The 16,474-nt window shown below is 33.4% G+C and overlaps 2 protein-coding genes across 6 annotated transcripts; one reads left to right on the top strand and one right to left on the bottom strand.

Annotated features, from left to right (window-relative positions):
• Nucleotides 1–3,489: 3,489 nt before the first annotated feature.
• On the top strand, nucleotides 3,490–10,473 carry LOC106755015 (transcription factor MYB88). Of its 5 annotated transcripts, XR_002667033.1 has the most exons (14): nucleotides 3,932–4,476; nucleotides 4,578–4,810; nucleotides 4,926–4,972; nucleotides 5,114–5,170; nucleotides 5,313–5,385; nucleotides 5,756–5,811; nucleotides 5,911–6,090; nucleotides 6,167–6,345; nucleotides 6,954–7,096; nucleotides 7,821–7,957; nucleotides 8,053–8,252; nucleotides 8,513–8,664; nucleotides 9,711–10,062; nucleotides 10,209–10,473. XR_002667033.1 is itself a non-coding variant. In XM_022778126.1 (13 exons), exons 2-13 carry the CDS (start codon nucleotides 4,715–4,717, stop codon nucleotides 9,813–9,815), a joined length of 1,425 nt encoding a protein of 474 aa, XP_022633847.1. In that variant the 5' UTR covers nucleotides 3,490–3,924; nucleotides 4,578–4,714; the 3' UTR covers nucleotides 9,816–10,473. The 5 variants fall into 5 exon arrangements, 4 of the variants coding, with proteins under 4 accessions (XP_022633847.1, XP_014492597.1, XP_014492598.1 ...); XM_022778126.1 differs by lacking the exon at nucleotides 3,932–4,476 and adding an exon at nucleotides 3,490–3,924 and having other exon boundaries at nucleotides 9,711–10,473; XM_014637111.2 differs by having other exon boundaries at nucleotides 3,932–4,461; nucleotides 9,711–10,473.
• Nucleotides 10,474–11,669: 1,196 nt separating this feature from the next.
• LOC106755016 (UDP-galactose/UDP-glucose transporter 3) lies at nucleotides 11,670–15,713 on the bottom strand. Its single transcript, XM_014637113.2, has 7 exons — nucleotides 15,491–15,713; nucleotides 15,293–15,390; nucleotides 14,927–15,057; nucleotides 14,582–14,612; nucleotides 13,923–14,026; nucleotides 13,701–13,822; nucleotides 11,670–12,457 (listed from the first exon to the last, which is right to left on the bottom strand). The coding sequence occupies exons 1-7, from the start codon at nucleotides 15,592–15,594 to the stop codon at nucleotides 12,049–12,051; spliced, it is 999 nt and encodes a 332-aa protein (XP_014492599.1). The 5' UTR covers nucleotides 15,595–15,713; the 3' UTR covers nucleotides 11,670–12,048.
• Between the last annotated feature and the right edge of the window lie 761 nt (nucleotides 15,714–16,474).

The raw sequence follows: 16,474 nt of genomic DNA, 5'->3' as shown, positions 1-16,474 counted from the left end.
CTCTTCACCACCAACCCAATCAATGAATTCTATTATTTGTGGTTCAACCATATTATGAACCACATACAAATGGACTTCGTCATTCAACCTACCAATGTTCAACATATGCATGGCACCCTTGTCATCAGTTAATAACTCTAACCTATCTGGGTGCACAGATTGACCTCCTAAACCATACCATAATTCTTTGATGTCCATATGACCTAATTCTTTGACTNAGGCAACTATGCCAAAATAGCTCAACAAGTCTGCATCAACACTCCATTCTGCTATCTCTCCATCAAATTTAAACACACCATTGTCATCAGTGAAAAATTTTCCACTATGGTGGACCACAATCTTAATTCGTTCCTTAGCCATTATGAAACTTTCTTTTATAACCTGTACATTGGGGGAGACAAATTTTATATGTATTACCTAAGTGGGGCACTCACTTACTCCCTACATATACACTAACACCGACACCGACAGGGGACATAGAACAAACCTATATCCCACTTACCCATGATTAAAAGGAAGGGGACCACTACACCGAATAAAGAATTCAAACATGCAAAATGGGACCACACACTCTAAACTACAATATAACCACTCATCATGCAAAATGGGACCACAAATCATGCACACGACTTACAAACACACAAAACCCCAAATATCGCACATGCTCGAAAAAGGTAAAGAAGAACGAAAAGGACATAACTTACCTCTATTCGCGTCACCAGTAGCCTGGATTGACTTCGTCTTCTCCAACAATGAATTGCGTCAATGTCTCTAGCTTCCTCTCGCAAGCACTTCAAGAAATCCCCAAACTCAAATTTTCGAATCCCTAATTCCCAATTATCAGTTGCTCTGATTTTGTAATACCCCTAAATCCCTAAATTACTAAATCCCTAAATTATTAAATCCCAATTGTCACGTAAAATAAAAAATAACACCTCACCACATTCTCATTCCAACACCTGTCCAACACGTCATCAACACTTAACACTATTTGATAAGACTTAACGGATGTGATGAAATTTGTTCATTTTTGCAAAATTTGTGACTAAATTGAGACGGTTGCAAAATAGAGGACCAAAATGAGATAAGTTGACAAACTAGAGGACCAAAAGAGGTATTAAGCCTAAATAAAATGAAAGATGAAATATGATTATTTATATTAAAAAAGAAATAGTTAAAAGTCTGATTTCTAATTCAATTATTAATAAGTTCAAGAACATTAGACTTGAAGGAAAATCTTTTATATACATGTAATTATTTTTTTTTATAACTATATTAAATTATGTTCTTGTTGTTGTATTAGTGAAGTGATTAGGTATAAAAATTCTTCAAATCTTAATGGTTAATGACATTAATAATAAAATGCTAAAGTTGAAAATTTAAACTATTCTCATTTTTACCAAAATTTGACATAATTCAAGCATATGATTGATAAATTCTTCAAAAGTAGAAGCATGAACAATAATATGCTAAAATAAAAATTTTAAACTAATACGCTCTTATTCACTAAAATCTAAACTATAAAAATTTGTTCACAAGGCATATATATATATATATATATATATATATATATATATATATATATATATATATATATATATATATATATATATATATTTGATGTTTAAAACTTTATAAGCATTCTTAGGAAATAAAGCATAGACCCAATTTTTGAAAATCACTATCTCTTTTGTTTTTAACAAAATCACTTTCTACCATTATTTTTCCTCCATTTCCTTCTTCTTTCACTTCTTCAAATTCATTCTTTAATCCAAACACACTGATTACACCCACTACTTTTCCTCTTGCATCAGGTTCTATCTCTTTCTAAAATATAGATATTTATTTTTGGTTAAGTTTTAAATAATTGACATTAATTTCCTCTTTGGGGCTTTGGTAAAATGGCATTGATCTTCTTTCTTATTTTATCTATAAAACTTTTAATTATAATTTTTATTTATAAAAAAATATTTGATTTTTATATGTTAAAGATTAAATTTTTTATTTAAATTTTAGTTAATATGATAATTTAAATAAAATAAGAAAAAATAGCATTATTTTATTAAAAATATAAAAAAGTTGAGAGACGTTTATTAAAAATATAAGGAGATTAATTTATATTTAAAAATTAAATAAATATAAATAACTTAAAAAGAATATATATATATATATATATATATATATAAATATTACATTATTAAAAAAATATATTGAATTGTTTTTCTGAACGTATAATTAGAATGAATTTTAAATTACAATTTTTTTCGAAAATTTAAAGGTGCTTGTCAGTAATAAAGATAAAAAAAAAGCTGCGGAAAAAAAAATTGTAATTTAAAACTCATTCTAATTATACGTTGAGAAAAACAATTCAATATATTTTTTGAATAATGTAATATTTTAATATATATATATATATATTTTGAATAATGTAATATTTTAATATATATATATATAGATAGATATCCTGGCAGAGATAAAAATGTCTTTCTCATTGTCAATATTTCATTTCGTGCATAAAGTAATTGCTTATGAGAAAAAGTGACATATTTGAAACTATTTCTCCTTCAACATCAGAAATCAAAGCCATATTATGCTTAAACAACATAATGGATTTGGAAATAGCAATGTTTGCAAATTTCTAGCTTGCATTTCCGAACAAGGTGAACCAATTATTAAACGAATTAAGGCAATAGAAAGCAACTAAATTCACCTGATTTTATTAGTCCGACATCTTCATTAGATTTTCAAATCCTCGTTCCACAAGTTAATTGTCAATCATTCAAATGCAACTAAAAAAAGAAAAAAAAACCAGACACTAATATGCCATTCCTCAATACATCTTATGTATGATGAATACTACACTTTCATTTTTTAAAACGGCATTTAAAATTTCACGCACCAATTGGTGAGAGATACAGGTGAGAGCCTAACACCAACATTTTCAATCCTCTGAGAAAATTCAAAAACACATTGCTGCCAAATGGACAAATCCTTACACTTCTTCACACACACATTTACACCAAATTGAGCGCAGCCAGCTAAAATTCGAATCCGAAATTTCCCATAACCATGGAGGAAAAATGGAAACAAATTGAATGGTACTTCGAAGCGTGACCAGAGATGCAAAGATAAATGAAACACGTGCAAGTCACGAACCATTTATTCTCATTACAAAAGTGCTTAGCTAGCTCTACCTCACGTACCTTCTCATGTCTCCTTAAAAATCACAAAAATTCAAATAACAACCTTATGTATATCTGTCATCACACATCATATTTGTTATATATATATATATATATATATATATATATATATATATATATATATATATATATACACACCCAATACAATAGTTGCATCACAATTGTTGTTCTTTCTGACTTTGGCGGTATCATCATCATCATATGTTGTGGTATGCATCTTTTTTTTTATACATGAGACTAAGATAAATTGTTTACAAAAGTATTTTTACATGTTATCACTAACCATCGTACCACTGTATTATGTTATCTGTATATATACCCTTTGAAATTTGTTTAATGGTGCAAAGTGCATAGTGCACATTAGTGTACGCCGCCATGATATACTGCACACTGCACGTAGCTTATGGAATTCAGCGTTATTTTCAAACTTCCTTCATACCCGCGCACTAGCATAAGCATCTATTTGTTTTTTATTTTATTTTGTATACTATTTTTTTCTTTTAATTGTGTGACCGTTTTGGAAAAGTTAGAGAGAGAAAGGGGGTGATGAAAGAAACCCAACAAACATCACTTCCTAGTACAACTGTACACACCAATGACTACACTGCTCTAACTAAAAGTTTATTGCATTCAACCTCCACCGTCCTTGTTTTCTCTTCTGAGTTTTTGGGGGTATAACTCAGACATGAGAATCTAAGACAAAGTAATATTCATAGTCGAGGTATTTCTTTAGAGCACTTTGAAAACATCACTTTTCTTTTTCTCATTTTGGGTATTCACAAAGTTGGTAAATTTTTTTAGATCTAACTAAATACGCTTTCTGGGCTATCTATCTCTTTTTTATACACACCTGTAATTACACTGCATCATCAAAATCAAAATACATTCACATGTTCTTTCTCTTGGGTTTCGAAAAATACGATTTTGATGCCACCCTCTGTACCCTTTACAGAGGCTGATATGTATTCTTCATTGCCCACCTTTTGTCTTTCTCCTTTCATGTTGTTTTGGCTCCCTAATTTGAGAGTTGGGTCGTGTTGTGCTTGGTTATAGGGGATAATAAGATAGAGTGAGAGTGAGATCACAGGGTCTGAAAAGTTAGGATCCGAGGCCATTTATTTGGAGGGTAGTAAGCAACTAGTAGCTATACATAAGCATTTCTCTTTCACTTGAAAAGCTTTTGGTTAAGGTGGCTTTTGAGAGAGGAATATATGCTTGTTACGGTTGCCGTTTTGAAACACAACAGTGTGTGTGTGAGGTGAGCGTGTAAAAGGTGAATCATAGAGAAGAGAGGAAGGGTTTCTTTCTTTCTTTCTTTTCCCTTTTTGTTTATTTGTTTTAATTTTGTTTTCCTTTTTGAATAAAAATTTACAGAAAAGAGGGAGCGTTATAAAGGGGGAGCGTTGGCTTTAGCATGCAACTTGGGTTCGGTAAAAAGAGGGAGCGTCCAAGGCAGAGAGCCACACCAATAGAATAAACATAAACATAAACATAAACACGGAGACAAGATCATGCAGGAAGATATGAAGAAGCAGGAGAAGCAGAAGCAGCTGGTCAATGAAGAATCTAAGAAGAAGGAGCGTCACATTGTGACGTGGACTCAAGAGGTCCTTCTTCTCTCACTATAAAATTATTTTCCTCCTGTTTTTGGATTATATATTCATTTCTCAAGTTCTTCTTCTGTGGAGGAGTGGTGCCTAATGGGTGCTATTTGAGTTGCAGGAGGATGATATACTCAGGGAGCAGATTGGTATCCATGGAACTGAAAAGTATTCAAACTTTAATCCATTATAGCCCTTTCGTAATTCTTCCCTTGAGTTACTCAATAGTCACACTACTAGTGCTTTTTTTTTTTTTTTTTACATGGATATGTGACACTAAGGGGTTTTGATTGCCATGACAATATGCAGTTGGGCAATCATTGCTTCTAAATTCAAGGATAAAACGACAAGACAGTGCAGAAGAAGGTAAAGTCTTTTAATTTTGATGATGATTCATTCAAGATATTTTACTCGGTCCTCTGCTTTAATCCTTTGATTCATGGGGATCTTCATGCCCCTACTCAATTTTGATCTCAATCTGATGCTTAAGTAAATGATGCTTTGCCAGATGGTACACTTATTTGAATTCTGACTTCAAGAAAGGAGGATGGTCACCAGAGGAAGACATGCTTTTATGTGAGGTAAATGAGTGCTTCCTGTGTTCCGTAGCTGTCATTCGAGTTTAGCAAGTTTGTTTTATAATAGTGATCTTACAAAGTACTTGGAAATTTCCGACTTCATCTTTTACTGTTTATTTTTCTGTCTTTCCATTCTGTATGGTGGACTTCAATCCATTGATATACTTAAGGATTGCAAGTGCTGTTACCATAGCAATTGGCTTGGCAGTCATTTATTTTTCCTTAAACTCTACCCTACCAAGAACACATTACAACCAAAAGTAACCAAATTTTTGTGCTTGTATAGTTTTTTGTAGATGACATCAACTGGCTTACAGTGTCATTTATGACCACATGTAATCTGTGAGCTAATTTCTTAATACTATCTCTGCAGGCTCAAAAACTATTTGGAAACAGGTGGACAGAAATAGCAAAGGTGGTTTCAGGCAGGTAATCAGAATTGCATGCATTCTTCTCTTTATGGAAATACAAAATCAGTTTTTGTTACAACAGTGTCTTATTGCTATGCTTCAAATGCTTTGAGTGCAGAACGGATAATGCTGTGAAAAACCGTTTCTCCACACTGTGCAAAAAGAGAGCAAAATATGAAGCCTTAGCAAAAGAGAACAGCACTTCGTACATCAATTCAAATAACAAAAGGACTTTTCTCCAGCACAGGTGTGATACAGATGTAGCATCAGAATCTGCAGTAGCTATTAAGAAGATGAGGTATGGTGAACTAGGAGACCAAAGTATGCAAATTCTATTAAGGAGAATATTAACATGTCATCCTGCTGCAATACAGGAGGTCACATATCCCTGATGCTGAAGAAAAGATCAACTTTGGAGACAGATCACATAAACAAAACGGGATTCCAATAAATCAGCAGTCAAGAGCACCGTTTGCAGTTTTAGCTCAAAACTCTCGCAATGTCAACTTGCCAGACCAGGATCATGTCTGCAATTTGAAGTTTAGTGATTATGGTAATGCCTTTAAATTAGGGGGGGAGGGGAATTGTGTAGAACTTCATTCTTCTAGTTGTGAAACTCAAAATAAGAGAACAGGACAAGATTTTCTTTGGTTTGCAGAAGTGTTTTCTGCTTTTATTATTAATTAGAACAATGTCACTTTGTTTTCACCTCATTTCCTATGTTGTCACTAATCTTATTCAAATATTTGAAAACCGATAAGTGGCGAAAACTGTGGCATTTTTGTCATTATCAATGAAAAGTAAAAATGAAAACATAAAACATTTTCATAAAACAAATGCATCATTTAGTTTGGTTTCTATTTTCATTTACATTTTCAGTTCATACCTTTTTGCCGGTAATATAAAAGAAAATCACATTGTTTGTATTTTGTTTCCTGTTTTCAAGTTTTTGTGAAGGAAATGGTGAAACTGAAACCAGCATAAGGAAAAGAGGAAACTAAATGATAACAAGGTGACATTTTTAAATTATAAGTGAAAACATAAAAAATTGAATATGCAAATAGTAAATAACCAAACACTTCTAACTAATATTTTAAGCTTGAAATAGCACTCTCCATTGTATAAATCTGATGTGACTCTTGGTTTCTCATGATTTTACAGCCCAAAACAAGATTCAAGGAACATTCCTTAAAAAGGATGACCCAAAGATAAGTGCGTTGATGCAACAAGCAGAGTTATTAACCTCACTAGCTCTAAAAGTTGATTCAGAAAACGTGGATCAAAGTCTTGAAAATGCATGGAAGGTAAGACTTGAAGGTTTCAGAACTTGTTTTTGAACATTTTATGGGCTTCTTTAAAAATAAACTCAAGTTGATGTCTTCAAAAGCAAGACCAAATTACAGATTATAAGAAGTTTAACATCAACAGAATTGAATCAATTTTTACAATGCCAAGGTTATCAAAGTGAAAATCATAGAAGTTATTTAACATATTTGATGCTGGATTTGAAAAGCCTAATAAAGAAGATTCGTAGTTCAGCTGGATAGTATTATATTAATTTATTTTTTGAGAGATTATGTTGATTCTGCTAATGCTTGTATGTATTTCTGTACTAGCTGATTTTACAATGGTTCCTTCTTCAGCACCCAGGTCATTTATTATTTCTAATCACAGAATTAATCAGGCATTATATGATATGTATAATTGCTAGATTAATGCAAAATTTCTGCCTTTGTTTGAAACATTTTTAAATGCGAAAGCTTTTTAGATTGAGGCCCAGCAATGATTAGTGTATCTCTACCATGTCCCTTCACATGATAGTTACTTTTAGGTGTGGATAATGCACAAACCCAAGTTACCTTGTACTTTTAAGTGTGGTAATAGAATCACAAAATCATAAAAGTTAATGGTGACATTAAGTCTTCGATTCATAGGCTAACTTGCTAGCATATAATAAAAAAAAAAAAAAAACTCAACTTGATTGTGATAAACCCTTCACCAGCTGATATCAGCAAGTACTTATGGCAGGTTCTTCAAGAGTTTCTTAACAGAACCAAAGAATCAGACATCCCCAGATACAAGATTCCAGATTTACAACTTGTAGATCTTAAAGATTTGTTGGAGGACTTGAAAAACAGTAGTGAGGAAATCCAGCCATGCTGGAGGTACTTTATATTCATTTAAAATATGACTTCAAGAGAGCTATGCAATATTTGATGGGAACTTTGGGAATATCTAATAGTTTCTGAATCTATTATAGGCAAATGGAACTATATGAAGACTCTCCAGGCAGTTCTGAATACAGTACGGGATCAACTCTGCTGCCTCATTCAGCTGGTGAGAATTTGGAACAGTCACTACATCAGGACATTGGAACCGAACTGAATATACAAATGGATGATCCTGAAGAACTTAGGGGATGCCACCAAGGGGTTCTTTCTAGTGCATCTCTAGATCAAGGTAAGATAATAAAGTCCCATGATAGCATAAACAAAAAGAATAGGTAATTTTTGGTAAATTTCCATTTTAGGAACAACTAACCACTATGCTGATTAAGGTGCAGCCACTTATTTTCCTAATTTAAATTGTATGCATTCCTAAACGGGAAGTATTTTTACCATGAAGTTAACTTTTATTATAATTTTCTCAACAAGAGTTGTTTTTATATGCTAACATTTTATTGAATCAGAATTACTAATTAGATATGTATCTTTCTATAGCAGATTTATTCCCATCTTGTGAGGAGCAGATAAACAATGATGGCATTGTTTCTGCCTTGTCATGTTCGGAGGAGTTCAGTTCACCTCTTCAAGTTACACCTCTGTTTAGATCCTTAGCTGCTGGAATTCCTAGCCCGCAATTTTCAGAAAGTGTAAGTTACCCAAATAATTGGGTCAACCAAAAAATTATGACTAATAGTGACAACAGTCTGATTAATAAGCATTTATACCTGTAATAATCACAAATAGGAGAAATATTAAACCAATGTAACATACTCTTAATAACACACTAAACCAATGTGATATACAAGTTGTACCCTCAATAGTTCTAGTAGTTCTTAACTTCTAAAAAGATCAACTTTTATCAGCCAGAGGACTTTCAGAATACCATTTATTGTTAGATACTTTAGTATGGTGGTGGGGATTTTTCAGCTTATTAATGGTGGAGATTGCCATAGCAGGATATAGGGTAAATCATTATATAGGTGTTTTTAAAGTTTTTTAAACACTTTGTAGCTTAAAAATCTTGTTTGAGGAAGGTCCATTACATTTCATAACACATTCTTCAAAACAATAATGTCTTTTATTTTTTGAGGCATCACATTTTTTCACCTTAATTAGCACACATGCATATAAATATATTATGCAATATATATAACTAGATCTTTATCCCTGCTTCTCACAACTCAAATAACTACTAACTAAAGGTGGAAGCTGTATTTGTTTCCATGAAAAGATATTTGAGTGAAATATGTTTATCACTTTTCACCCGCAAAAAGTGTTTTCGTCTCTTCAACACTTAAATACACTATAAGAAAATATACTAATATAATATTGACAAAACAAACACAGACGTTATCGTATATAGATGAAGCTTACAAATATAGTATCTTTGTGCTGAATATTGAAGCAAGAAACCTCTTACACAACAAGAAATAATTGTGACAGGATTTAGAGTGTAAGTTGTTATTATCACCACTTTTGTTTATCATCTGATATGTGTGTAGAATACAAAACAGACGTCTGCTATTCTTGCTGCAACAACCATACATTATCTAAGTTGCTGCTTTGTCTGTTCTTGCTGGACGATGGAGTTGTGTACTGATAGTTGAAATTGTTTATGCAAAATCATTTTTTTAATGTTTGCATAGCAATGACCATGTTCTTTATTTGACATTATGTTTTACCTTTTTTTCAGGAAAGGAACTTCCTCATGAAAACGCTTGGAATGGAATCTCCATCGCTCAACCCAAGTGTTAAACCGTCACAACCGCCTCTCTGCAAAAGAGTGCTCCTAATCTGAATCTCTAACTCATCTGAAATCTGAAATACAAATCATTGTGAAGTCCCTTTCCTTTTCTGAACCCTTTCTCCCTACCCATGGCAATCGGGCCTGTTAGTTCTTCTCTGCCTGGTTTGAGAAAGATTGCAATTTTGTTCTGCCTAAAATTTTGAAAGCCATACACTCACTCCTCCAGAATGTTATGGTACATTCTGAGGATCATCAACACATCTAACAGTGTTCTTTTCTTTCCCCCCCTTCTCGAAGGGTAACCACCTTACCTTTCTTGATACTTGCACCTAAAAAATAGCGTGCTTACTTCTTAGTGTGTCATTCTTTGGTTTGTTTTGATATCATTCTGGGTTTGTTTTTTCTCCAATCCAGCTTTTGATCTTGGTTTGCCCTTTTGTACAGAGTTTGCTGTGTGATACTAGTAATCCTGAGTGTATGTATACTCCGGCAATTCGCCATCCTACTACATATAATGAACAGAGACATAGATAGAAGAGAAAGAAGAAACAAAGAGAGCAAAAGATTAACCAGTGGCAAATTGGATTCCTCTTTTGTTGTTTTGGGTGTGCATAGATCATAGAATAAACATTTTTTATTCCTTTTCGGTTCTGATGTACTGAAACATAATTATAATTGGAGTGGAAATGCATTTTGGCTTGGGTGTGCAGATACTGTTTCTGTTATGCATTTAACACCACCATGTGTAGACAATTCTTAAAACTAAGGAAAAGAAAAGCCAGGAGTTCTATGTAGGAAAAGTAACAGGTATATGAACTCACTAAGTCTCAGAACATTATGAAAGTAAAGTTTCACATTGACTTCCCCACCCGACCCCCATTTTCAACAAGAGAACTGTGGTTAGCAAAATGGCAACCAACTCATTGCAAGTTTGACCCTCACTACTGCAAAACACACAGCTTTCGGCAATAGGAGCTCCATTTCGTTTCAAAAAGTAATAACTTCATAAAAATAAAGAAAGCTAAAGTTATGTACTTACAAAAACTGCACTGCACTGCACAGCATACCTGGGACCCTGGACTTTTCTTTCAGCTCACATGGTTGTTTTGCCATGGAGTGAGGACTGTGGTTTGCGGAAGAGCAATTCTGGGGGAAACTATTTCTTATTTAAAATCATTAGTTCATGGTGACGGAGGAAGACCTTCAAAATAATAATAATAATGACAATGATTAAAGGTTGGTAAAAAGAGGGAGGGAACTCCTTACAAATTAAAGTACATACTGTTAACTTTCTTGAGGGAGGGCACTCTTTGACTCATTTGACCTACCAATATCCATTCACTTAACCAGTTCATCTTGCCTAAACATATTAACTGGTCAAAGAATCAACTGATTTTTGGAAGAAAAAAGAGATATTATAATGAATAATGCTATTTATGGTCAAAATAGTAGCGTTGTTCTATTCTGATCTGAAAATTAGTATATAAAGCACTATTCTATATAATGGACAATGTACCCCACCTGTTCTAAAGTGAGTTTGCCTGTGGAGATCCAACCCTCACTTGCAATTTTCTTCTTTTTTGCCTCGTTAATGCTACATTTAATTTTCATAAACGGAAATTGAGCATGAATATCGAAGAAGTTCAAACCACTCAAATAGCAATAACTAACATTTACTCCTAACAGAAACATTATCTGCCGGTTCAATAAAATGTCAAATATTTTAATTTGTTCATTTCACGTTTCTTTTTTTCAAGAAAAACAACAAAAAAAAAAAAAACCCTTTTTGCGAAATTCTCCCATACAATATTTCGTATTGAAGTTTGTCAGCCATAAATGTATGCAGTCTGATTACAAGCTTCATTTAAAAAATTAAGGTAAACGAATTTGAACAGAAGAATTCTGGAAGCAAAATAAACCAGCAAAACAATTCAGTAAAGCTAATTTTGGGGTTCATACAATACTGGGATGATCTCTAAACAAACGAGGTGATGTGATCTTCTGACAATCATGTTTACAGAGAGTATAACTTTATCTTAGTATTATACTCTAACACTAAATCCAGCATTTCAGTAAAATACAGGCAACTAAAAATATGCAAAAGGAATGAGAAAATGGTGACTAAACTTTGAACTTTTCTCAGAAGGTATCTATCAATTAAAATTACATAGATTTTTTTTTTTTTTGCTTAAACCTAAATCCGGTTCATTGAACCTTCAAGGTTTTAGTAAGGGGCAAATTAACTAGGATAGTATTAACGTTGACTTCAAAATTGCTGAAGGCTTCACATGGCTTTTCTTTTCTTCTGCAATCTCTGCAACTTCTCCCACTTGAGATAGATCTGATAAGACAATCCTGAGAACACCATAAAAACACACCCCCATTGCTTTGTTGACAGGGGATTCCCACTCAATACGGAAGATATCACAATGCTAACAAATTTGCGGGTGGTAGTGATGGTAGTGTTTGCCAAAGAGCCAAACCGGCTTATGGTCAAGAAGATGAAATTTTGGCCAACAGCACCGCAGCAACAATAGAGAAAAATATCCCATGCTGCCTCTGGATACTGTTTGCAGAATCGAACTGCCTCAAATCCACTGGCATGGGGCCATCCGAACATGTAAATCAAATTGTATATGGTTCCCCATAAATTCATGCCCAGCATAATACCCCAAGCACTTGTTTTTGGATACCTGGAAAGCCAAACCAATAGTTAAAAATAATATAGTTAACATTAATGAATCTGTATGTAAGATGTTGTCAACTAAAAGAGTCATTTGCCACTAAGAAAGCCCAACAGTGTTGAGATTTCAGAAGTCAGTTTTGAACGAAAGTTCAACTATTTGACGCGTGAAAGCAACAACGGGCAATGTAGTTTTACCAACAAGGAAAATTACATGGGAGAGAGGATTGCTCTTGCCATTTGCTGGGTTATAGGTTTTTGGTCGGTATTGTGGTTGTTACGAATTCTGAGTTTAGCGAAAGGTTTCTGTCTTCCCGTTTTGGGTTTGTTGGAGAAAGTACTTAGAGGTGGGTATCTTTGTTTCTTCTCTTTATTTTTTGTTCCCTTTCTCCTCTTATTTTTTTTCTTTTTTTTGTTTTTGTATAAGGGTCGGGACATTCCTATTGTCCCCTTTCAATTTATATGTTATTGCTGATAAAAAAGAAGAAGAGAGGAACATGAAAATTTGTATTTAATTTTGTTTACTTGACTATTAAATTATTCACCAGAGACAATCCAATGGAAGACCACTATTTCAACCCCGTAGGCTAAATACATAAGCCTCACATTCTAAGCCAATCCACTTTGGTTCATATAATTAGGTATCAACATTAACTCTAATACTTGTTCACTTGAGTGGATTTGAGGGAGAGTAATTTAGTGGATTTGAGAGGATTTAAAGGTAATTTTTGTTGTTGTTTATTTGAACGAATTTCGAAGTAAACGAGAGTAGATTTGGAAGTAAAGTTTGTCAAAATTAGTGTAGAATTTAATTTATGTGACAGATTAAAAAAATTTACTTCCAAATCCACTCTCACTTATCTCCAAATCTATTCAAATAAACAATAACAAAAATTTATCTTTAAATCCTCTCAAATCCTCTCAATTACTCTCCCCCAAATCCACTCAAGTGAACAAGGCCTAAAAGATGTGTTTAACGGAGATAATAAATATAATCGCATTCATACTTCATAGCTTGACTAAAAAAAGACAACACCTCAACCAATGAGAGAAACAATTTCAAGAACTCCTACATTTAGAAAATTGTTCTCATCAAAAGAAAAAAACAAGGAAATACAACGAGAGGAAGGAGGGGGTGCGAAAATAGTAAAGAGTAAATCAACGAAGTGCATGTTAAATTTGGTAGTCAAAAAAGACATCAGACAGACTGAAATTTCAATATGCCAAAACAAAAAGAAAGAAACTTCTCTAACCTTCCTTTTATAGAATCCTGGGTAGCATTGGTAAATCCATCAAAAGCAAGGTTCAGGAAACATAACCCATAGCCAAGGGGAGCATTTGGATGTGCCAGCTTGCTGATTGTCTTTGAGCTCGTCTGTAATTAGCATAAACAAATAATGCTAAGCTGGGTTCATAGACTAAAAAACTTTCCTTCATAAGAGGAGTGAGCTTTGTTATTCTGACGAGTTCCTAACCTTTAGAAGAGCAAATGTTGATACCCCTCCAGCAACAAGGAATGTACAAATGTATTCTGGAAGAGAATATCTTATCCCATATACTAGAGTACCCATCAACATAACTGCATTAAGGTGAAGTGAATCTTTTGTTAGATATATAAATTTAATTTCTTTTAAGAAATTCGACAAAAAAATTATTATAAGATTTTTCTATCATCATTTCTTCCAAATGTTTTATATGTCAGTCCCTGCCAGAAGCTCCTCTATTTAGCATGATCAAACGAAGGTAAAAAACTATGGAATTTAATTATTTGTGCAGATCCATAAGCAAATCGGAAAAAATGGGTGCATAATAAGTAAAAGTTTAAGATACAAATCACGATGGATTCTCAAGTCAAATGCACAAGTAGAAGAGCTAAAAAGTCTCAAAAAATACATAATAAAGTGAAATGCTATAATACTTACTTCCTTTGACCTATTGATCTTAATAAAGTGAAATTCACACAACCTATCCCTAGTCCCCATAAACCAAAAGTATACAAAAACACAGACACACAAATAGTGATACAGTTCAATCATATATTAAGGGAATATGCAGAAGATATAAAAAATAAGCTAAGTTCCCATTGCTTTTAATTAAAATGCAAACTTTTGTCCACCAAGCACAATATACTGACCTGGAATCATTTTGGAAGACTTCGCCAGCACCTGCAAGTAGAAAAATTAACACCACCCATTAAAAGGATCATACAGCCTCGTGCCGAAAACAATGAATGACTGGACAATAAATTCGCCAGAAATGCTGCACCATGCAGCATAAATATAAAAATACTAGCTTCAACTTAGATGCGTGGTAAGGATAGCTTGTGTATGTTACCATCCATTATCTGTAAAATAGTTATTTCATTGATTTTCAAGAAAGAAGAATGGATTTTCGTACATAATACCGAAATCGATTTACTAATACTTATAACTTTCAAATAAAAAAGATGAGGAAAGAAAAGGTGTTGAAGAAATCACACCTGAGCAGGGTAACTAATATACTTCAAAGCTTCAATTCCCATAGCGGGACCAATGGTGTTGGTAATACCAGCGCTCCAATAACTCCACCAAGGAGCACCACCAGAATTTCCACTGGACCATATCTTTATCACTGTACGCTTAAAAAATTGATTAAAATAAAATGTTAAACGGATCTGATTTAAATATACACACGGTATAAAGAATATACATATACTATAGCTCAATCATAAATTGCCGTAAGATAACGGCTTTAAAAAGTAATACACAACGGAATTTCCAACAAATTTTAGAGCAACAACGCATAAAACATAAACTCAAATCAAATATATTCACACACTTATTACTAATTCGCGATAGAATCTTACTTATAAACGACCAGATTAAACACACCACACTTTGCGCCAAGTTCAGAAACGCAAGGTGCTCGAACCTTTCACCGTTCGGACCGAATCGCTTGGTCGACCTGAAACAAAATTCAAAAACATATAAAAAAACATTAGCAACGAAAGGCATTTCGAAACTCACGACGGTACGAGAATTTCGGAACGAATTGGGGTTCTTACACGTTTTCCTGAAGAACGCCTTGGTAGATGTAGGCCGACCAGATTCCGGCGACGCAGAAGGCGAGGAGCAGGATGCGGCGGAGCCCTCCGCCGTGGGCCTCCATGAGATCCGCACGGTTCGGTTCTTTTACTATTATAGAGTATTGAATGAAGGAAACGCCGTTGAGAGAAGCAACCGTGGGTGAAAAATGGATCGAATAATGAAATAATAATAGAAATGGGGACAGTGAAAGAAGGAGCTTAGAAGTGTGAAGTGTGCGCCAAGCTATGCTACGTGGATTCGCCACGTGGCTGAGTATTATTGGATGCTGCCATGTCATCACGCTCCCATTGGACGCGCCAACGCGTGCCGCGTTTTCACTTTTTTAGCGGTAGACTCCTCCAAATGTCGGTCCACCCTATTTGGTCTTTTCGTCAGTTTCTTGTTATGAATATTCTGCAATTTCTGTTATACGTTTTTTCTGTTCCAGGTTTTATAAACTAATATCCCCTCCATTTTCATTTATAATATCTTTAATTGTTATGAATAATAAATTAGTCTCATTGAAAAGTGTATACTTTTATTTTCAAAATTATAAACCATAAATGTGAGAACCGTGAGAACCGAATAAAATATAACAATTGATAAATATTTTAAAATAATAAGATGAAGTATTATAAAGTTAAAATAATTTGATAATATGAGTATAATTTTTTAAACGAGTCTCATTATTTTAGATATTTGTTATTTTCTTATAATTTTTTTTTTAATTCTCTATCATTTCTTTAATTTTTTTTTAACTCTTTAGTCATCTATATGACTATCAGAAATTATTTAAATTATCACAACAGTGCAGTCTACGTTTTTATCCGATTAGTTTTTAATTTTGAGCAAGTAAGTTTCAGTTTTGTTTTTCTTTTTCGTTGTAGGTTGAGGTCATGCATGGTGATCTTCCATGACATGTGTGTTTTGATCTCTTTTCCTAGTTTCTTGTTTATAAGAGG

This window comes from Vigna radiata, unplaced genomic scaffold, assembly GCF_000741045.1.
Source record: "Vigna radiata var. radiata cultivar VC1973A unplaced genomic scaffold, Vradiata_ver6 scaffold_308, whole genome shotgun sequence".
Taxonomy (NCBI): Eukaryota; Viridiplantae; Streptophyta; class Magnoliopsida; order Fabales; family Fabaceae; genus Vigna; species Vigna radiata.
This window is presented reverse-complemented; position numbering and strand designations above follow the sequence as displayed.

Excerpts from the sequence above, each read along its gene's own strand:
- LOC106755016 (XM_014637113.2), bottom strand. The coding sequence starts at position 15,594 with ATGGAGGCCCACGGCGGAGGGCTCCGCCGCATCCTGCTCCTCGCCTTC. Across the intron at positions 15,391-15,490 it reads GGCGTTCTTCAGGAAAACGT|GTCGACCAAGCGATTCGGTC; the intron begins GTAAGAACCCCA and ends ATTTTGTTTCAG. Across the intron at positions 15,058-15,292 it reads TTTAATCTGGTCGTTTATAA|TGATAAAGATATGGTCCAGT; the intron begins GTAAGATTCTAT and ends TTAAGCGTACAG.
- LOC106755015 (XM_022778126.1), top strand. The coding sequence starts at position 4,715 with ATGCAGGAAGATATGAAGAAGCAGGAGAAGCAGAAGCAGCTGGTCAAT. Across the intron at positions 5,171-5,312 it reads ACAAGACAGTGCAGAAGAAG|ATGGTACACTTATTTGAATT; the intron begins GTAAAGTCTTTT and ends ATGCTTTGCCAG. Across the intron at positions 6,346-6,953 it reads TTTGAAGTTTAGTGATTATG|CCCAAAACAAGATTCAAGGA; the intron begins GTAATGCCTTTA and ends ATGATTTTACAG.